General features: G+C 40.7%; 5 protein-coding genes across 10 annotated transcripts in view; 2 read left to right on the top strand and 3 right to left on the bottom strand.

The window, feature by feature from the left end:
- Positions 1-2973: 2973 nt before the first annotated feature.
- LOC106589684 (G-protein coupled receptor 4) lies at positions 2974-5471 on the top strand. Of its 2 annotated transcripts, none has more exons than XM_014179945.3 (3): positions 2974-3117; positions 3215-3256; positions 3722-5471. In XM_014179945.3, the coding sequence occupies exon 3, from the start codon at positions 3811-3813 to the stop codon at positions 4672-4674; it is 864 nt and encodes a 287-aa protein (XP_014035420.1). In that variant the 5' UTR covers positions 2974-3117; positions 3215-3256; positions 3722-3810; the 3' UTR covers positions 4675-5471. The 2 variants fall into 2 exon arrangements, with proteins under 2 accessions (XP_014035420.1, XP_014035419.1); XM_014179944.3 differs by having other exon boundaries at positions 2978-3117; positions 3717-5471.
- Positions 5472-5542: 71 nt separating this feature from the next.
- Positions 5543-6384, bottom strand: LOC123731427 (gonadotropin subunit beta-2). The gene is made up of 2 exons (XM_045710044.2): positions 6196-6384; positions 5543-5991 (listed from the first exon to the last, which is right to left on the bottom strand). The coding sequence occupies exons 1-2, from the start codon at positions 6376-6378 to the stop codon at positions 5746-5748; spliced, it is 429 nt and encodes a 142-aa protein (XP_045566000.1). The 5' UTR covers positions 6379-6384; the 3' UTR covers positions 5543-5745.
- Positions 6385-7241: 857 nt separating this feature from the next.
- On the top strand, positions 7242-12601 carry fa36a (FAM36A). 2 transcript variants are annotated; one of them, NM_001140690.1, is given in 5 exon segments: positions 7283-7383; positions 7752-7866; positions 9831-9894; positions 12072-12200; positions 12203-12601. In NM_001140690.1, coding segments are annotated over 5 exon segments (363 nt in total). In that variant the 5' UTR covers positions 7283-7350; the 3' UTR covers positions 12225-12601.
- Positions 12602-13910: 1309 nt separating this feature from the next.
- LOC106589671 (uncharacterized) lies at positions 13911-16065 on the bottom strand. The gene is made up of 2 exons (XM_014179927.3): positions 15556-16065; positions 13911-15450 (listed from the first exon to the last, which is right to left on the bottom strand). The coding sequence occupies exons 1-2, from the start codon at positions 15781-15783 to the stop codon at positions 14773-14775; spliced, it is 906 nt and encodes a 301-aa protein (XP_014035402.1). The 5' UTR covers positions 15784-16065; the 3' UTR covers positions 13911-14772.
- A 71-nt stretch (positions 16066-16136) lies between these two features.
- arfgef3 (ARFGEF family member 3) overlaps positions 16137-21299 on the bottom strand; it is a 47561-nt gene continuing 42398 nt past the window's right edge. For all 4 annotated transcript variants that reach the window (XM_082970520.1, XM_082970518.1, XM_014179940.3 and 1 more), the window contains exon 33: positions 16137-20744. In XM_082970520.1, coding sequence (XP_082826646.1) covers positions 20553-20744 — 192 coding nt within the window. In that variant the 3' untranslated portion in view covers positions 16137-20552. The remainder of the gene's footprint in view (positions 20745-21299) is intronic.

Here is a 21299-nt window from a genome sequence, read left to right as displayed (position 1 = left end):
GTAAAGGGCCAATCCAATTGCAGGTAGCCCAACGGCAAAGGTTATCCAGCCAATGACCTCAGCAACACGGTCAAAAGTAGTGTCAGTGTTGTTTGTGTTGTTGTTAACAGACCCTATATTCATATCTTTATCCATGGGGTTCTGGTCATTTCAGGTGGTTTATGATATATTTTTGTGGTGTTTAGTTGCATTTACCGGTATAGTCATTTTGTGACCGTGTCCTCATCTTTCACACACTAGAATGACAGCAACAGGAAGAATGTATTAAATACCTTTAGAAGGAGTATGCGTACAACATTTTAAATATCACATTTGTTTAGTCTGTCAGTGACAGCCTTTAGTACATTCTAGGCTACAAACAGCACAGGCATTCTCCCAATAACACTTCTATGTCTCTCTACTTGTCTTTATTAAGACCATGGTCTAACTGTTGCTTAAAGGCTACACACATATTTCCGTCTCGTGTTCATGGATATTTTAGATTTAAAATGTTTCCTGAATTCCATTCACCCCCATAGCATTTAGATCCTTTGGTATTGCCTCCCCCTGCCAAAAATAGACAGAGATAATCTATGGCCTTACCTGAAGTAGCTTTGGAGAGAACCGCATGGAAAGAGCGTTGTGAGTTCCTCCTCAGTGTGTTTTACCTTGCTGTTGATGGGTGAACGTCAATTACTGTACCTGGATGATCCCCCACAGTAGACGATGCGTCTGGTACCAGGTCCGTGCTATGGATTGGATTGATTTCCTTTTGGCTTTTTTATATAAATGTTTTATTGGTGCTGAATGGCATGGTCACTTATCTTCCTAGAACTGCTAGATAAGCGGTTTCACAGAAGCAATACAGACTCACATTTCCCTATGTTCCAGTTGAGCTATGCTGATGGTAATGAAAAGAGTCAATTTGCATTTTGTACTTTGCTCAGTCTATAATCCAGGGCCTAGTTCCTCCTAACAGACACTGATGTCATTTAAACACATTCCTTGAACACATCAATTAATCTTAAAGAAGCTCAGTCATCCTAATCAACAACACTCAAGAGTGGTTGAACTCATGAACTTCCCTGTCAAAGAACTACAGTACCAATCAAAAGTTTGGACAAACCTACTCATTCAAGGGGTTTTCTTTATTTATTTTTTTAAATGTTCTACATTGAGAGTAATAGTGCCGACATCAAAACTATGAAATAACACACATGGAATCATGTAGTAACCAGAAAAGATTTAAACATCAAAATATATTTTAGATTTTAGATTCTTCAAAAAATCCACCTTTTGCCTTGACAGCTTTGCACACTTGGCATTCTCTCAACCAGCTTCCCCTGGAATGCTTTTCCAACAGTCTTGAAGGAGTTCCCACATATGTTGAGCACTTGTTGGCTGTTTTTCCTTCACTCTTCGGTCCAACTCATCCCAAATTGGGTTGAGGTCAGGTGATTGTGGAGGCCAGGTCATCTGATGCAGCACTCCATCACTCTCTTTGGTCAAATAGCCTTTACACAGCCTGGGGATGTGTTGGGTCATTGTCCTGTTGAAAAACAAATGATAGTCCCACTAAGCACAAACCAGACGGGATGGCGTATCGCTGTAGAAGGTTATGGTAGCCATGCTATTTAAGAGGGCCATGAATTTCAAATAAATCAGTGTCACCAGCAAAGCACCATCACACCACCTCCATGCTTCACGGTGGGAACCACACATGCGGAGATCATCCGTTCACCTACTCTGCATCTCACAAAGACACAGCGTTTAGATCCAAAAATCTCAAATTTGGATTTCCACTGGTCTAATGTCCATTGCTCGTGTTTCTTGGCCCAAGCAGGACTCTTCTTATTATTGGTGTCCTTCAGTGGTGGTTTCTTTGCAGAAATTCGACCATGAAGGCCTGACACTGAAGCATTTATTTGGGCTGCAATTTCTGAGGCTGGTAACTCTAATGAACTTATCCTCTGCAACACAGGTAACTCTGGGTCTTCCTTTCCTGTGGCGGTCCTCATGAGAGCCAGTTTTGATGATTTTTGTGACTGCACTTGAAGAAACTTTCAAAGTTCTTGACATTTTCCGTATTGACTGACCTTCATGTCTTAAAGTAATGGTGACTGTCGTTTCTCTTTGCTTATATGAGCTGTTCTTGACATCTTGGTATTTAACCAAATAGGACTATCTTCTGTATACCACCCCTACCTTGTCACAACACAACTGATTGGTTCAAACGCATTAAGAAGGAAAGAAATTCCACAAATTAACTTTTAACAAGGCACACCTGTCAATTGAAATGCATTCCAGGTGACTACCTCATGAAGCTGGTTGAGAGAATGCCAAGAGTGTGCAAAGTTGTCATCAAGGCAAAGGGTGGCTACTTTGAAGAATCTCATAAAATATTTATTTAACACTTTTTTTTGGTTACTACATGATTCTATATGTGTTCTTTCATAGTTTTGATGTCATCCATATTATTCTACAATGTAGAAAATAGTAAAAATGAAGAAAAACCCTTCTCCAAACTTTTTACAGGTACTGTATGTGAGCCCACATTTTCAACATTAGTGACAAGGAAGTCATTTTTCTGAAGTATTTGCACAATATTTAGTTTGTTGCATTTGTGTGTGACGGCGGACTGCACGTTTCATCATTGTCTCAACATATTGGTTTTAAGTCTGATGGACCTAGACATTGTGACTGACCTATAAAAGTATGGTGGAATATCACTAGTAAGTTTTTTTGTTTTATTCTCAAGTAGCTGCCTGTACTACAACACATCAAGTCTGTGAATATAAAACTAACAGCTTCTTCACCCAAAATGGTGTATGCATATTATAAGATGTGTGCATGAAGTGTATTATGTTATACGTCAGATGTAATATTCCTGTTGTCATTCTGAAATACAGTGAAGTAGCAACTTAGTGTGGAATGGATTAGGTTCGGGGTCTTTTAACCACTGTTATTAATGTCATATGATCTCCCTGGGCAATCAGCTATCGAAGATTGACAAATGCTGTAGTAACACAAATTGTGCAATGACATTTGACATCCTGGAGTGGTGGACTTCCTGTCTCACAGTATATAAGGCTCAGACGTACATGCTGTATTGTCACTGGGTGTGCACCGTGAGAATCTGTGAGTATCTGTGTCGTAAAAAAAAAAAGTTACTGGACTATTTTTTGCATGTTTCTAACTTGCATTTACACTTCCTGATAATTTGTTGATTTGATAGGAGCTACAAGACAAATGGCAATTAATCGAAATTAACCTCCAGGTAAGACCATACCGTAGATTCCACATGGTTGCTAAAGGGCTACTTGAATTTTGCTTGTGCTACACATGTTAAACACTGAAATGTGCAGTGATAACTTAGTTTTTCTTATTTTTTTCTATTATATGATATTCATAAAAAACGTAATAAATGCTCAATTGATTAGTTAATTGCATAAAAAGAGACGTTTAAGGTATCCTAACATTTACACATCGTAAGAATGTTAATGTCTATAGACATTGCAATTTGACAGGTCATTTTGTATTACATGTTCAGTTTTACAAAAAATACGCAGAACGTAGAACTATATTGAGCATACTTCCTGTTTATTTTGAAGGGAATTGCTTTTAGATTTTGAGTAAAGATGCTTATTGCAGCTCAAAACTAGACCTATTTTAAAGAATCATGACCGGGATCTTAATGTTATAGAGTAAAACACCAGCTATTTCACTTTTTTTCTTAGTGTAGGCCCAGCAGGAAAATATTAAGGACCTTGAACTTGGAATCTGAAGAACCCTGCCATTCCCTAGTTCCTGCAACAACAAGCACCATCAAGGATGGACGCAAGCCTCTGCAATAATTCGGATGACATCGCATCAAATAGCAGCCTCGTTGAAACCATTGAAACCATTGTACAGTGGACAACATTCTCCATTGGTTTTCCTCTGATCTGTCTGTCCATTTATGCCATGTACTTCCTGATCAGAGCTGATCACATCGCTCCAGTCTATGTTATCAACCTTCTTATTGCAGATCTCATTCAGATTTGCATGAGGCCAATCATACTGTCTGGTTCCTGGAAATTGATAGCAAAAATGATTGAATTCTTTGGTATCAGTGCAAGCATTGGTTTCATGGTATGTGTTGCTCTCGAGAGATATCTTGTGATTGCATTTCCTCTCTGGTACCGTTTTCGCCGTAACATCAAATTCTCGCTCATAGTGTCCTCCATTATCTGGGTGGTTCCTTTCATCCAAATCTCCATGTTTTCCCTCACACCGACTTTTGAGATTTCACTTATTTTGTTTGCAGTTAGCCTCCTCATACCCTTTCCACTGCTTGTATTCTTCCTTGTGGGCACGTTGAAAGCTCTGTCCGTCTCCATCTCTGTGCCAGCTGTCGAACAGAGACGGATTATTGGTACCCTGGCCCTTGTGCTGGGCAATTACACAGTCCTGTTCCTACCCCTCATCATACAATATGTGATATCAGGGGTAACATGCCAAGAGGATGTGATGATTGGGACAATCTTTGAGAGTTTCAGCCCCCTTGTGGATCCTCTACTCTATGTGTTCATGAGAAAGGGAGCTAAGGACACTCTGGCCTTCCCCTGCTTCGACAAGCTCATGGGTGACGAGGAGCAGAGTCAGGTCACAAACACTATGACCATGACTGATAGTGGAGTAGAAGGCTCCAGGTAGGACAGGTCCAGGATAATGGACTGTAGCTGTATGATTCACTATGTATAACTCCTATAAACTCCTTGTTAAAATGATCAGATCGAAACGTTGTCAAAAAAGCGGTGAATTGGGAGCTTTAACCTTGTTCTTTTCTTTGTTAAAATCATACCTTACGGGCCTCCCGAGTGGCGCAGTGGTCTACAGCACTGCATCGCATTGCTTTAGGCGTCACTACAGACCCGGGTTTGATTCCAGGCTGTGTCATAACCGGCCGTGACTGGAAGTCCCATGGGGCGGCACACAATTGTCCCAGCATTGTCCAGGTTAAGGGAGGGTTTGGCCAGGGGGATTTACTTGGCTCATCACGCTCTAGCGACTCCTTGTGGTGGCCCGGGCACGTGCACGCCGACTTCGGTCGCCAGTGAATGGTGTTTCCTCCGACACATTGGTGCAGCTGGCTTCCGGGTGTGTTAAGGAGTGCGGTTTGGCCGGTCATGTTTCGGAGGATGCATGACTCGACCTTTGCCTCTCCCGAGCCCGTTGGGGAGTTGCAGCAATGAGACAAGATCGCAATTGGATATCACGAAATTGGGGAGGAAAAAGGGGGTTCCATTTTTTTTAAATAAACCTACTTTACTTTTATTGTTGTAGTTAAAATGTGAAGAGTACGTGCCTTGCTTGTTAATATACAATGCATAACATACTGTATTGTACACAGCCCTATTCTGCATTGCACTATCTTTGTTGGGCTTGTATTGCAGCTTTTTAGAAAAATATGGACTTCTTTCCTTCAATAAATTGATAATGTGGATATTTGAGATCGCTCTTTCTCCTCTTTTGTTCCCATTCTCTCCCGGAGGCCCTCTAAAAAGAGGACACTGAAAGTGGTCAGAGTTGGAGCCAGTTTATTCAGATATGAGTACAAGTACATATGAGTACAAGTACATTCACATACAACCTACAAGCCCATGTCTGTAGTACCTATGAAATTTGAGTTCAGTTTGAGTTCCCCATACATTGGACCTACATGTCATTAAATGGGCGGGTGTAATATACCATGTCATTACATAGGCAGGCATGTTGGCTGACATGTCACCACATGTTACCATCCATTAGTGCTCTTTGGGTAATGCAGAAGTCTGGCTGCAGGCTCTCGATGGTACAGTCAGAAGTGTCCATGTTACAGAGGCTGCAGTCACAGCTCAGAGCCACAGGGTAGGTGACATGATGGTCCACCCAAGGGGGACAGTCAGGTAGGCGGATCGTTTCATAGCGGACGTCCCGGTAGGTGCACACATGCTGGTACACGGTGGAAAATGGGCTCTTGAAAACCGGCTCCTGGTAAATAAATACACAGGAGAAAAGGTAAATGTAGGTCAATGTTTTATTTTCTTTTTACGCATTAGGGTTGTTTCTAGTATTTGATACGCAATTATGAAGAACACAGTGACAATTTAAGGAAGTTATGGCCTAGCTAAATAAGATAATACTAACCACTGCATAGTACATTCAGATGATACTGAACCACTATATACATTGTACCTTGGTGACGCAGTGGCCACTGCAGATAGGGGTTTGAATGACTAAGCACGTTGGGCAGCCTTCCTTCTCCAGAGACACAGTCTGGTTGATGGGCTGACAGGGCTGCATGAGAGACCCCTCAACGGGTTCCAGGAGAATACACAGGAACAGGGAGATCAAGGTGCCTACATGAAGACCTAACATCCTGAAAGAAAGCCTAAGTGAAAACAAATGATTTTCTCTGAATTTAGAAATGGTAGAAGCAGTTTAAATTGCTTATTATTCGCAAATTGTTGTAATAACTATATATAACAGTAAGAGAAGTCTGATCAATATAGGTTTACCTGAAGGACTCAAAGGGTTCAGCAGGCAGCAGAAAGTTGTGTCCTGATGGGCAGTGTGTTTGGGCATTTATACAGTGGAGGAGGTTAGTATCCAGGGTTGGATGCTCAGCTCATGATTTCTCTCCCTTCACAACAACCTTGAATACAATCCCATGTTGGTAACAGAATGGATTACTTTGACACAATGACTTCCTCCTGCCCTCTACTTTGCACAGTTTAGACTTCTGCACGTGGATGATGACATTGCATCAAAATATTAATTCATTAGACACCCTAATCCCTCAAGAGTTGATGATTTTATAGGGTCAGATTGACATAATTGTCATAGATTTAGATCCCTGCTGTACACAGGAAGGACATGTTTTGATGTTAATGATGCACATGTTATCAAGGTCCAAGCAAGTACATTTTGTTGAGATAGAATTTCATTGACAGGATTAACCCTATTAATCACACACTTGTTCATTGGGACAACTGGGATAGCCATTTTAGTTATTATGTGAATAGCCCACTGTTGGAAACTGCTCAAGGTTTTGGTAAAACATGCTATATCCGTTTGAAAGAATTATGACATATAAAAAACTGTCAATATAGAAAATACATTTTTGAAAGCATAGCTTATTTTTCTATAAATAATTCTGTGTCAGCAATCCTTTGAGAAAATCTTCCCGGAACTCAAAAAGCTTTTGACCACTGTTTCCTTTTTTGATCTCGTGGGTTAATTTCTAACGAACCTACTAGTGCGCATGCTCAGCGTCCAGTGTGATTTCGAAAGTAAATACTGGCGATGCTGAAGGTAAATTCGTAAAAACAGGGTCAATCTAATGCCATAATGGACGGTGAAGAGGAGAGTGACAAAAAGAAGGTAAGTGTCCTAGACAATATCATTTAGAAAACATTATATGTGACAATGCTAACTTAGCTAGCAGCAACTCAGTTGTTGAAGGTCAAGAATATTATTGGTGGTGATGTCGCTACAGTAGTTGTCTAGTTTGCTTAAGTAGGTAGCTAGCTAACGGTAGTGTGCTATAGCTGATTATGTGTTTCTTCAATAAATTTTAAACTAGCTAGCTACCCCTCTTTCGTGTCTTCTAGCTAACAGTATGAATGTAATATCATGTGATGCTTGATACAAGATATAAATCGTGATTAATTGTATCTCAGTAATTCTCTGCTTATTCTCTGTGTAATTTCATCTCCCATAATGTGTTTCATATACCGTATGCCATTTAGGGTTTCAAGGTGCTGGGTATTCTGGACGTTCAAAACACACCTTGTGCCAGAGAGGCTCTTCTACATGGATCTGGGGGATCCCTGGCTGCTGGCCTTTTGCACTTTTTGGCCACAAGTACATTTGTTTTTCCTGCAGATTCACTGGCATACATCAATGATTTGTTTGTTTGAGTGTAATCTCAGAACCTATAACCTAATCTCGTGCCAGATACATGTAACTCTGTCTTGAGCGTTTTGTTTGGGTGAAATCTAATCTACTGTCCATTAATATGAGCATAGTAAGAATATTATATTACTTCTGTCATAGGTTTCTCCATAGATGATATATTGTATTGACAAGATAGCTGAGTGACTGCTCTAACAATGGAAGTTGCCTCGTGCATCCACATACAGTACCAGTCAAAAGTTTGGACACACCTACTCATTCTATTTTTTGTTATTTAAAAAATTTTTTTTTTACATTTTAGAATAATAGTAAAGACATCAACTATGAAAGAACAAATATGGAATCATGTAGTAACCAAAAAAGTGTTAAAAAATTATTTTATGTTTGCGTTTCTTCAAAGTAGCCACCCTTTGCCTTGATGACAGCTTTGCACACTCTTGGCATTCTATCAACCAGCTTCATAAGGTAGTCACCTGGAATGCATTTCAATTAACAGCTGTGTCCGAAGTTAATTGGTGGAATTTCTTTCCTTTTTAATGTGTTTGAGCCAATCAGTTGTGTTGTGACAAAGTAGGGTTGGTATACAGAAGATAGCCCTATTTGGTAAAAGACCAAGTCCATATTATGGAAAGAACAACTCAAATCAGCAAAGAGAAACGACAGTCCATCATTACTTTAAGACATGAACGTCAGTCAAAAACCATCAAGCGCAATGATGAAACTGGCTCCCATGAGGACCGCCACAGGAATGGAAGACCCAGAGTTACTTCTGCTGCAGAGGATAAGTTCATTAGAGTTAACTGCACCTCAGATTGCAGCCCAAATAAATGCTTTCGAGTTCAAGTAACAGACAGATCTCAACATCAACTGTTCAGAGGAGACTGTGTGACTCAGGCCTTCATGGTCAAATTGCTGCAAAGAAACCACTACTAAAGGACACCAATAAGAAGAAGACTTCCTTGCGCCAAAGAAACACGAGCAATGGACATTAGACCGGTGGAAATCTGTCCTTTGGTCTGAGGAGTCCAAATGTGAGATTTTTGGTTCCAACCCCCCGTGTCTTTGTGAGATGCAGAGTAGGTGAACGGATGATCTCTGCATGTGTAGTTCCCACGATGAAGCATGTAGGTGTGATGGTGTAGGGGTGCTTTGCTGGTGACAGTGTCTGAAATGTATTTAGAATTCAAGGCACACTTAACCAGCATGGCTACCACAGCATTCTGCAGCGATACGCCATACTATCTGGTTTGCGCTTAGTCCCACTATCATTTGTATTTCAACAGGGCATTGACCCAACACACCTCCAGGCTGTGTAAGGGCTATTTGACCAAGAAGGAGAGTGATGGAGTGCTGCATCAGATGACCTGGCCTCCACAATCACGCGACCTCAACCTAATTGAGATGGGATGAGTTGGACCGCAGATGAAGGAAAAGCAGCCAACCAAGTGCTCAGCATATGTGGGAACTCCTTCAAGACTGTTGGAAAAGCATTCCAGGTGAAGCCGGTTGAGTAAAATGCCAGGAGTGTGCTAAGCTGTCATCAAGCTATTTGAAGAATCTAAAATATATTTTGATTTGTAGAACACTTTTTTTGGTTACTACGTGATTCTATATGTTCTTTCATAGTTTTGATGTCTTCACTATTTTTCTACAATGTAGAAAATAGTAAAAATAAAGAAAAAACCTTGAATGAGTAGGTGTGTCCAAACTTTTGACTGGTATTATGAAACTTATTTTCAATCAAATAAGCCTCATGTAATTCAACACTCTCTCATAGACCTCCAAACAAAAAAGGGCTTATCTCACAAGGACAGGTTTTGGGCAGAGTAAATCCTCTCCTTCACCTCTTCCTCTATGGCTTCTTACAGTATTTCTCAGTTTCTTACACATGCCTTTTAATTTGTCATTCACAGGTCGAGTGAAGCGGTCCTTTGACATAGGTTTTGCAGGATTCATGCTTACCACACTGGGATCATGGTAGGTTTTGAAGTCAGTGTTGATGATTTATAAGCTTAGCCAGTTGTTGGCTAGTTGATGTCCATTAAAAGTGAGAATCCTTATTTGCTTTTTCCATTCTTACAAATTAATGATATAGACCCACTGATTCTTGAAATATACGATTGTTTACAAACATTGGACTAAAACAGTGTAAACACACTGTATAGCCTCAAAACATGGTTAAAACTATACTTTTGCGGTCCTTGCATCCATAGCTCTGTCTGTGAATTTGAGAGTGATTACTTTTCTCCAGGCCCATACTTCTGATTTTTACCAAAACACAGGCGGGGTGACAACTTTATTATTGTCTCATGTTAGAATATTTATTCAGCATATTCATGAGATGTTCTCATCTATTTGTGTAGTACAACAACCCCTATGCAGCCTATGCAGCCTATACCCCAAGGCAGCCTATACCCCAAGGCAGCCTATACCCCATGGCAGCCTATACCCCTATGCAGCCAATACGGGCTATACACCTATGCAGCCAATACAGCCTACACCCCTTTGAAGCATATGCCCCTATACAGCCTATACCCAGGGGCGAAAATCTTATATCAACTTTGGAGGGGACAATTACATGAAATTTTCTCAAGAGCAATTCCTGAGGGGGACACCAAAAGTAGTGCTGTAACACATAGCCTACATTGTAATATGTTAAATGTATATTGAGGAACCAAAGAAATAAGGTGTTTGCTGTACTCCTAACTACCGTTACCCAAAACTACACAACTAATCACAACAGCAATACCATTGCCTTTAACAAATCTTAGTTCAGTCACCAGTTTAAGTTGAGAGTGGGGGTATCCATGGCATTTTCCAATGATGTTCCTATTTTACAAGTCAAATAAATGGAGAACCTTTCATGTTGCCAAACAAAGACTCAACAAACTTACCTGAGACTCCCTGTCTCTGCCAGTATGTCCCTGCATATCTGTCCCCAACTCCGCTGTCTGTGTGCCATCTGTTGCCTGCTCTGCCTAATGACATCATTGTGAAACATTTCCATTAGAATTTCATTTCTTTCTTATGAACATTTTATCAACTAGTCTTTGAGATATTAGGCTACTAGGGTTCTTACTTTGCGTTTTGGTGTACTGAAAAATACTCTGATGTCGTTCTTTTAATTTTCTGCCATTTTTCTACCTGGCTGGCTGGCTACACACACACACAGTGTGTAGGTTATTTACAGTAGGAGATGGGCTTCTATCATCTTATCTTTTATCATTCTATTTGGGCTTCGATCTAAAAGGTAGCTAGCAAATGTGATACGGATTAAAATGACAAGAGTTGACAGCTGTATGAGTTCACCATTTACACAACATATGCTGCAACCTTTTGTAATTTTAATAGTTTGTTTCATATTGGCTGGCTTCCAACAATAGCTGAATTTGCAAAGCTAGCGAGCACCAATTCCGTTTCAGTGGTGTTTGCTATAATCTTTGCTACCCGGGTTAAATAAAGGTGAAATAAAATAAATAAATAAAAGTTCCCTTGCGACAATTTCGCTTTTGCAATGAGACCATTAAATATATTTAAGACAATGGTAGAAGAGAGTGTAGTTCTGTTCAGTTTGGACTTCAGTTTATCGCTAACCTTATCACAGGGACTTTGAAGCTCTAACTTACATCATCTGCATGCTGATCTTGGAATAAATACACGATAGCAAAGATTCCATATTTGACGAGGCCACATAAATGGAATAGGTACTAGCTAGCTTAATAGTTAATATTTGCCCGCTAGCTCTGCATATTTAGCTAGTGTGTGTGCGCGATTGACTGGATTAACCTCACGTCAGTTACGTTCATTGAGTGCCTTTCAGACAGTGGATACCACCCCTCTGTTACCTTGCCAACTAAGGAACTGGCAGTGGATCAAACCATTGTGAGGCAAAGGGTGGGGGGGGTCGCAATCTTTTGAAACTTAACGTGCTATTAAGTGTCTATAATCAGCTCAATTGCTTTCATTACGTATTATTGATATTATTTAAATTACATAGTTATGTTTCAGTGATATATTGGGGGGGACAAATCATATTTTTCCCAGGATGGGGGGGTCGTGTCCCCCCCGTCCCCCCCGGGATTTCCGCCCCTGCCTATACCCCTATGCAGGTCCCTATGTATTAACTGATGGTCTATTTCTGCTGGCGCTCTCAGGATCTACTGTAGAATTACCAATGCCCAGCTCCGTATGCAGCAAAGGTTGATCCAGGATGGCATCAAGAACAAGGTCATGTATGAAGGCACGAGTTTGGACACCGTCAGTAAACCAAAAGAGCAGGAGCCTTGCCCTTCATGTCCTTGAAATGATTACGTGATCCTGTCGTCAAATCATTGATTCTTTCACACACCCTTGACTGCAGTTCACAATGTCCACAGCCTTTAAATGTTCTTCTATTTTTCTGTCTTATTGGATCATGTTGTCAGGCATGGTTTGTCTGACAGATGTTATTTTTATGTAAAATATTCTGTAACAAGTGTTGTTTTTGTGCTCAATGGTGGATCTATTCATAATTATTTAAGAGATGATTGGTTGTGCGCTGAATAAATATTGATTGACTTTCTGTACAGTGTTATGCCTTTTGGTAGGCCGTCATTGTAAATTAGAATGTCTTCTTAACTGACTTACTGTTATGAGAATTATGTTCTCAATGTTAACTTCAATTAAAATACTCAGTCTGCCATCCAGAATGTGTAAGACTCTGGTTTAATAACACAGACAGAGGCCCAGCTTACAAGAATCGGAATTGTTTATTCAGGAGAGCGCTCTCCAGTTCATTGTACAGAGACATCATTATATACCAGGCTCCTTATTTACGCACACACATTACACACTACACTAAGGAGAGTTAATTGTTCGACCCCAGAACTCTCAAAACCGTAAATTCTTACCCAGCTGACAGTTTCATATCTCTGAGATCAGGGAAACCTCGAGGGGTACTCCCTCTCAGATCATAAACTCTCAGAGTGGTAGCTAGGTCAGGTCAACCACAGTATAACAGTTCTTGATGTTTACTTAAACCCACAGACCCCCATTCCTCTCCTATCCTAGGCAATCTTATGAGACTTATGCTTAACCCTTTAGTTACTCATTCTACAGGCTATATAGACCATATCCCTAAAGTTAGGGTAGAATTATTTAATCATTACTCTCAAGCAGGAATTTTTTAACACTTACCTTGTTAAATAAAAATCAATGTGTGGACTAAATAATGAGTACTGCAATAGTCTACTACCGTGCCACTAGATGGCAATCTGCATCATATCATCGCACGGCACTGTAGTAAATCTTCCACACCTCACTGTCTCTCATCCAGCCCTCCTCTCTCTCATTCACTCCAGTACAAATGTGTATGTGTGCGTTCTGGGTCTTTAGGTCTGACACAAAGCCACAGCGGAGAACTAGTTCTCTGTCTCCTGTCCTTCTCCCTCTTTCACTCCTGTTGCATCTTAAGAGGCATGCATTTCCTCTGACTGCAAACTGTCAGAGGAATGTGTGCATGTCTTAGCCCCTAGTCTCGGTGTGACAAAGGCCACTGTGGAGAAGCGGACCTCTCCACAAACTCCCAACACACAGGTGCTGCATCAGTGATGACAGTATGGGTGTCTCGATAGCTCACTGGCCCCTCCATCCTAGGGTTCAGCTGGGTGTTTCGATAGCTGACTGGCCCCTCCATCTAGGGTCCAACTCATAGCAAAGGTATAACAATGTAAGTTCATATTATCTGCCTCTACCCTGCATTGGCCCTGTGCTGCCACATAATGGGCCTCTCAGATGGCCTTGTTCTTCTCAAAGTGTGCAGCATTGTCGAGGGCCATCATCCAATATTACATCCAGCTTACTAAGCAACTTGTGAATAGTTTGTCCCAACGGTCGGTAAATGTCAGTCTGCAGCAGCCAGCCAGTGAACTGTTTAAATAAGTATTTATTTGTGGAATAATACATTAAGACGCAAAAACAATATTAGATGTCAAAATAGACTTTAATGTGTTTACAATTAATTGTACATGATACATATTTGGACTATCAAATATCACTTCTTCAGTTAATGAAAAATATTTAAAGAAATATCTACAATAGACCACTCATATTTACATTTGGTATTTCATTTTCCTTGATCATGATTATTATATATTTGTTATAGCTATACAGCTTACTATGTGCAGTCCAGGAAGGGAGTAATTACATTAGAAATAAGAGTCTTATAATAATGATATATGAATAATAAAACTATAAGAATAACAAGATATGTTCTTTCCTTTTTAAAACATGACCAGATGACAGAAGAAATAGCTTTATAGACAGTTGTGCAACTATCAAAAGCTCCTCAGACAGGCGTTAAACAGTATGAAACGCTCAGTAACAGTACCATCTTGATCGGCTTATTCTGACGAATTCTGACCAGTGACCTCCATGCATTGCTTAACACTATATCATGAAAAACTGCACAATATGCTGTACGACACATAGCCTAGGAGAAACCCTGGTTTCGTACTGTATGTGCTGTTGCCAACTCTTCGGTCATGCCATACATGTTTAGTATGACAATGAAGGAATACAGAGAGGAGTTAGCAAGAGCACAAACAGACTGTTCCACCAGGCTACAAAGGTACATTTTACAATCACAAAGAGAAGCTGCTCTATGGTTTCAGCTCCTGGCAGCAAGAAATGAAGGAATGAAGATCCAGAGATGCATGCTCCTTCGTCCTCTCACAAACAAATATTGTTATTTTGATATTGGCCAGGATTCAATCCGGACCGCGGAAGATCTGCATTGAATGCGATATCCATGACCGCGTTAACATTTGCTTAAAATGGTGCATTATCAGAAAGGAGCTATCCGATTGAATCCTGCCCTTAGTCCGTGGAGTGTTCCTTCACTGGGTCTCCATCTGTCCGGGTTACATCTGTTCTCCCTTGACCAGCAGGTGGATCGACGCCTTTGGCGCCATTGATGCATGCAGCTCGATCCGCACCTCTGGAGCTTCTGACGGAGGCAGATCGATCTATCTTAGGGGGATCCACATCTCTCGAGTTTCTGACAGTGGCAGCTCGATTCAAACCTCTGGAGGTTCTAGTGCCTTCAGCTTGATCAACACCTCTGGAGCTCCGGACACTAGCAGATCGATCCACACCTCTGGAGCTTCGGATGCTAGCAGCCCGGGCTAACTTAGTGAGGGTCTCCTCATAGGGTGTTGGCAGGTAGACCATGAGGAAGACTCCGTCCGACATGTCTGTCTCAGAGCTGCAGCTGGGGATCTGGTCTCTGTGCAAAGCCAGTGAGGACAGGAAGTCAGTGCTGCTCTCTGGGTCCTGGAGGTCCTGCAGATCTTGGAGCTCCTCCAGGTCCAGGGTGATGACATTGGTCAGAGCCAATTTGCTGGTAGAGCATCTCCTGTAGACCAGGAAGCCAACGAGACTGATGAAAAGGAGCGAGGTTGTTGCTACGACAACATAAAGGATGAACTCTTTGCTCATGATGTCCTCTTTGCTCATGATGTCCTCACTGGGGGTCAACTCATTCCAGTGGTCACCCTGACGATAGAGTAAAAGGTGTGAACAACACTAGTTACTTCTATTTCACATACTGTTAAACATCTCATCCATTTTGTTTAATGTGCACCCTGTTGATCAACTCACCTGAGCATGTTTGTCGAGAGAGGGGAGCGGCGACGGCCCAGACCCAGGGACCCAGTCAAGGCTATCTCTGCCCGCTGGCCCGAACTTTATCCAACCGCTATCGAGTAACATCCGCATGATGCTGGGCTGAAAGCCTGGGCTTGGAGTGCAGAGTGGAGCAACAATCAGAGCGATTATCACTCTTGTGTCAGGGTGTACAATACTTACAAATGAGGGCATGACAAGCATGGGTCCAGCTAAGAGATCAGTGAGGACGTAACAGTGTCCAATCACAGCCAGGCTTCTCCAATCTCTTTGGATTTACTCACAGCAGCTCCACATTTGGCCTACATTGTAAATAAATGGTTACGTGGCTGGTTTGTCAACTGATGTGGCGAGTGAGGCAGATTTATGGAGTGGGGAAATGCACTCTTAGAAAAAAAACAAGTTTTTCTGGCTTGTCCCTGTCGGAGAACCCGGTAAAACCCTTTCACCCACAAACACTGTTTTGAGAAAAGGTTCTGAAGAACCCCTCTTAGATGAAGAGAGTTACATATTGAGACCAATATCAATTGTATAAAATAAATAATCAAATTCAGTAATCGATTTGTTTGTTTATTCTACAACACAACATAAAAGCGCTTTGAAATATACTGAGTATGAATACAAACATGAATACATACAATCTGAAGACAAATTACATCAGCAAGGGAGTCCAGCCAGAGAAAAACACAAGCATTATAATAGTTACTTTATCAAAGGCAGAAAAAAGCTTTTAAAATTCACGGTGACAATACTGGCCCTCTTAGGGCTCTATTAAATCTGTCATTGAAGAATTACAGATTGTGTGATAGATATTTAAAAAGGTAATGTAATTCCTGATTGAGCCGACATATGCAGCGTTTACCATGAACGCAGTCTCCACTAACGCTGAAACGTTGCCTTTAAATTTCATGCTGTAACACAGAACTTCCACAATAGGGATTGAATAGAGCCCTAAGCAAGACATTCTTCCTGCCAGGCTTGTGCCATTCAGTTCATCCATAATACCGACCATAGTCATTCAGAGGAAAATGTACAGAACTTACAAACTGGCAGAAGTTTGACAGTATATGTACACTTAGTTGCAGAACCGTAAAATGTTCATAAAACATATATCAATATTAACCAAATGTTTGTAATCATTTAATTAAATTTCGTTTGGCCAAACACTTAAGATGGCAGAATTAATCTGTTAACAAAACAGTTGTCTTAGTGCATGAAAACATTACAGAAACCTTCAGGCATGCTCCACACATTCCTTTCTACATTTTAGAACACTTTCTCACTCAAATTGCCTTAAATTAAGCATTACACAATACACCTTTAGCCTCAGGCCCCAGCTGTAAAAGAGACCTTGGTCTCAGTCTGTGTTCCTTGTTCGAAATAAAGGTATAATAATACCATTGATGTCAAGTGATTTTAATTGAATCATGTGCTTTTGGTTATAAAACAAAACACATTGAACTGTGTTGAAAACAATTGCCATCTCATGGGATCATACTTATGGGTTCCAAAAGATGTTCTAATTTTTCTCAAATATTGTTTAATTGCTCCAAAGGAATTGCCTTGAATATTTTGTTAATCCTGATCATACAGTATTCATGCGCCATAAAGTAATGTGCTCCCACACTGCAGAACATATGGAATTGGACTATTGATGGTTTCAAATAAATGCATCAACACAGTTTGGGGCAGGGGAGTAAAAATGTGTTATAGGAAGCAATGATATTTCCACAGTCTAGGACGGTTAGATACACAAACACTCCATTGTTTTTAATATCAACGTCCATCATCCCATAAACTGATCACTTTGAACAAACATTTGGGTCACAATCTACCCACAAATGTGCAACTCAGACAATAAGGAATAGTCGATGGTTTCTCTCCCAAAGCCGCTTATATGCCTACGCACTCTCTCTGGGTCCTGCTCCCTTTTCATCCTCAATCAGCAGATAGGAAGCTATGGCAGATGAGACGTTTCTTGGAAAGGATCAACAGTTAGAAGATAGTGCCTCTATATAACACATTCACAAGCTGCATGCTCAGCCTAATTTCCAGAGAGATGATGCTGTAAAAGTATACGAACGAATGGAACTTAATAATCATCAGCAGCTTACATCAAGGGCTCCATTCAATCTTTATTGCTAAAGTTCAGCTTTACAGCATGATGAGCATGGGCTCAGACTATACGTAACATAAGAAATGTAAATTTCAGGAAAACTCAAATTAGTTGGTATGTTTCGTTTGGTATGGTTACATAAGACAGAAGGTTGCCTAAGGCAAAAACAAAAGGAGGATGTTTGGTTGTAATATAACGCAAACGTATAGCAACCCAAAGGTTGCGTGTTCAAATCTCATCGACAACTTTTGCATTTAGCAACTACTATTTTTTTCAGCTACTTTGCAAATACTTAGCATGTTAGCTAACCCTTTCCCTAACCCCAACCCTACCTTAACGTTAGCCAGCTAGCTAAATTTAACCGCAACAAATTGGAATTCGTAACATATCATACATATTGCAAATTTGTTACATTGTATGAATTGCAATTCATAACACATCATACGAATTGTAATTTGTAACATATATGAAATGGATGATGGGCTTCCACAAATTAATACATACCATACAAATTTACATTTACTATGATACCCCTGAGTCCAGGCTGGCGTGACTTTAAATTTTAACAGCAATATTCCTGCATCAGTGGAGACTGTATTCAAGGTAAACGCTGTATGTCAGCTCAATCGGAAATGACCTTTACATTTCTAAATCACCCAATCTGTAATGCTTCAGCCATCCAGATTGAATAGAGCCCCTAGACACATACAGTGGGCAGGTCTTTGGTCATTGTACAGTCATTTTCACCTCCCAAAGTTGATCGTTACATTAAGACAGTAAACAAAAAGGTACATTCTACAATAAACTGTATGTATGCAAAAAACTGTCCCAGGCAGTCAGAAGAAAATACACTATAAAGCACTGTAATAAGTAAACTTGACACTGAAAATTCTACCCCCAGTACTGACCAGATGAGAATACGCTCAACAAATTATGCAATGAAAGCAATTACTAAACTTTTCAATAGTAAAATATTACATTAACTCTCATGACATAATTCTAACATCATAACATGTTACTTTCTAGATATCTACATTTAAATGTACTTATTTTTCAGTTTTCTATATGAAATCATCTTGATTCATTGTAAAAGTGTGTTACTATAATGAGCTTGAGAGTGCTTCCATATAAAAATGTACTATATTCACAAATGCATTTGGCCAACTTAATTAATAATTTATCTGATCAGTTTTTTCTATTCTTGCCTATTTTAGAGTACAATAGGTAAGAAAACCTAATAAGTTATATTTATTTTTAATACCTTTTAAAGCGCAGACATTTACTACCAGAGATTCAACTAATCTTTGGAGGCCAGCATGAAAATGTCAACTGTATCAAAACATTAGGGAACAAATGTACATGAGATTCTCAAGGGAACATGTTTTGAGGGCAGGTGCATATTATATCTACTAATAAATAGTCCACTAAAGTTACTAAAATCCTAGACAAAATTGTGTGGGTGGGTACAATTTGACTGCTCAAATTTACACAAACAGCAATGGGGAACATATTTTATAGTGATACATGTACTGAGTGTTCAATCATCTGTCCCTTTTCATTAATACCCAAGCAGATGTCAGCTATTAGAGCAGGGTCAGAGAGATCAGAGGGACAACATGATAGCAATTCCGACATTTCCTATAGAGGGGCTGGCGAGGAGTCCGGGTATGGTCAGGGAAAGGCGTAGCGATTGGAGAATCATCATGTTTGGGTCTGACATTATCTAAGGATGACCGTTTCTAGACAGGCCAGGTCTGAGCATGGCTCCAACCCAAACTGTTGTTGAGGTTTGAGGGTATATGAACGAAACCTAATCCTGCCTTACAGTATTTGTTGGGTTGTTTATCAACAGCGCTTTCAATGAGGATCAGCATGTGGGGATTTGCTCTCTGATTTCATTGGACATTGATGAGTAAGACTCATTGACCTATATGGTGAGGTCTCAGGCATGCTTAGATAATAGTAAGGGTGTATTTCTGTCATGTGTCTAAGTTAAAGAATGGATGGATTAGGGCAGTGGTGTAGTGGAGGGTAAACGCAAGTAAAATATTTTGGGCCCAACAGTTTACCTACCTTCTGCAGATTTTTTTTTCTCCGAAAGTATAGGGAGCCATACTTTTTTTCACTGCGACAGCCAATTAGAGTTTATTTTTTTTTACCTCTGCATCACTGGATTAGGGTCACGTGGTCTGTTTACCTAGAGGGGACTGGGTCACTTTCATCAAGGGCTTGTGACTGGCTGGTGTCATCAAGGCATCTCATCTCCTCTCTTAAACAAAATGTGTTAATGTTAATTAATACTAAAGAGTATATCATCCATTTCACTGAGAGGGGCCTGGGCTTGGTAAATCATTTTGCCTGATTTATAGATGTGAATCTTGTCAGAGTGCAGTACACCAATTTACTACTGAAATGTGTAAAGCTAACTGGAACCAATATCTTCATATGGCACAATATCTGATTTATATACAGTTATTCCATGGTCAAATCACAAATATAAATCAACAAAAATATATTCTTAATATAATAGCATATTTGCAGTTGTAAAGAATTTATATAAATAATATGTAGTAAACATAAATTGGGGTCTACAATAAATAGCTATGTCAGCTAATTTAAAGACACGACGATTCTATTTTTGGTAAAAAGCTAACTTCCATTTCATTCAGGAGTGACAGCGTTAAAGCAAAACCTAGCAAAGATGAACTGCATGACTTCCTGTAAATTACAATCAAACTGAATGACTTCCTGTAAATTACAATCAAACTGAATGCGGCTAAAAGTGGCAATGCAGATTCTCATTGGCTGAGCCTTTGAATCTCCCCTTTACAAACACTGTAAGGAATGCAGCTGCTCCTCACATAGTGATGTCATACATTCTTCCTACGCGACTCAGCCACTCTCGCACTGCCTGGCGCACACGGAGGTCAGTCACGTGACAGGTCAGCTGACTAATGCAGGGGAACACGGCGGGCTGCAGGGCCACGAAGGTAGGGTCTGGAAGGAGCTGGATCTGAGTCAGGATGGTCAGAACCATGTTAGTCCATGCCTAGAGAGAGAGAGAGAGAGCGAGACAGAGGCAGAGAGAGAACGAGGGAACAAGAGAGAACAAAATAAAGAGAACGAGAAAAGAGAAAGAGGATAGAGTTTTGCGCTTACACTTGCGTGCAAGTGTTTATCCAATCATGAAAAGAGAACTGGACCTGTATCTGGCCATGTTTCCCCTGCGTGCGGCCTCACCCACCTGTATCTGGTCATGTTTCCCCTGCGTGCGGTCCCACCCACCTGTATCTGGCCATGTTTCCCCTGCGTGCGGCCTCACCCACCTGTATCTGGCCATGTTTCCCCTGCGTGCGGTCCCACCCACCTGTATCTGGCCATGTTTCCCCTGCGTGCGGTCCCACCCACCTGTATCTGGTCATGTTTCCCCTGCGTGCGGTCCCACCCACCTGTATCTGGCCATGTTTCCCCTGCGTGCGGCCTCACCCACCTGTATCTGGCCATGTTTCCCCTGCGTGCGGCCTCACCCACCTGTATCTGGTCATGTTTCCCCTGCGTGCGGCCTCACCCACCTGTATCTGGTCATGTTTCCCCTGCGTGCGGC

This window comes from Salmo salar, chromosome 28, assembly GCF_965601325.2.
Source record: "Salmo salar chromosome 28, fSalSal1, whole genome shotgun sequence".
NCBI lineage: Eukaryota > Metazoa > Chordata > Actinopteri > Salmoniformes > Salmonidae > Salmo > Salmo salar.
The sequence above is the reverse complement of the archived record's forward strand: the minus strand, read 5'-3'. Positions and strand labels throughout refer to the sequence as shown.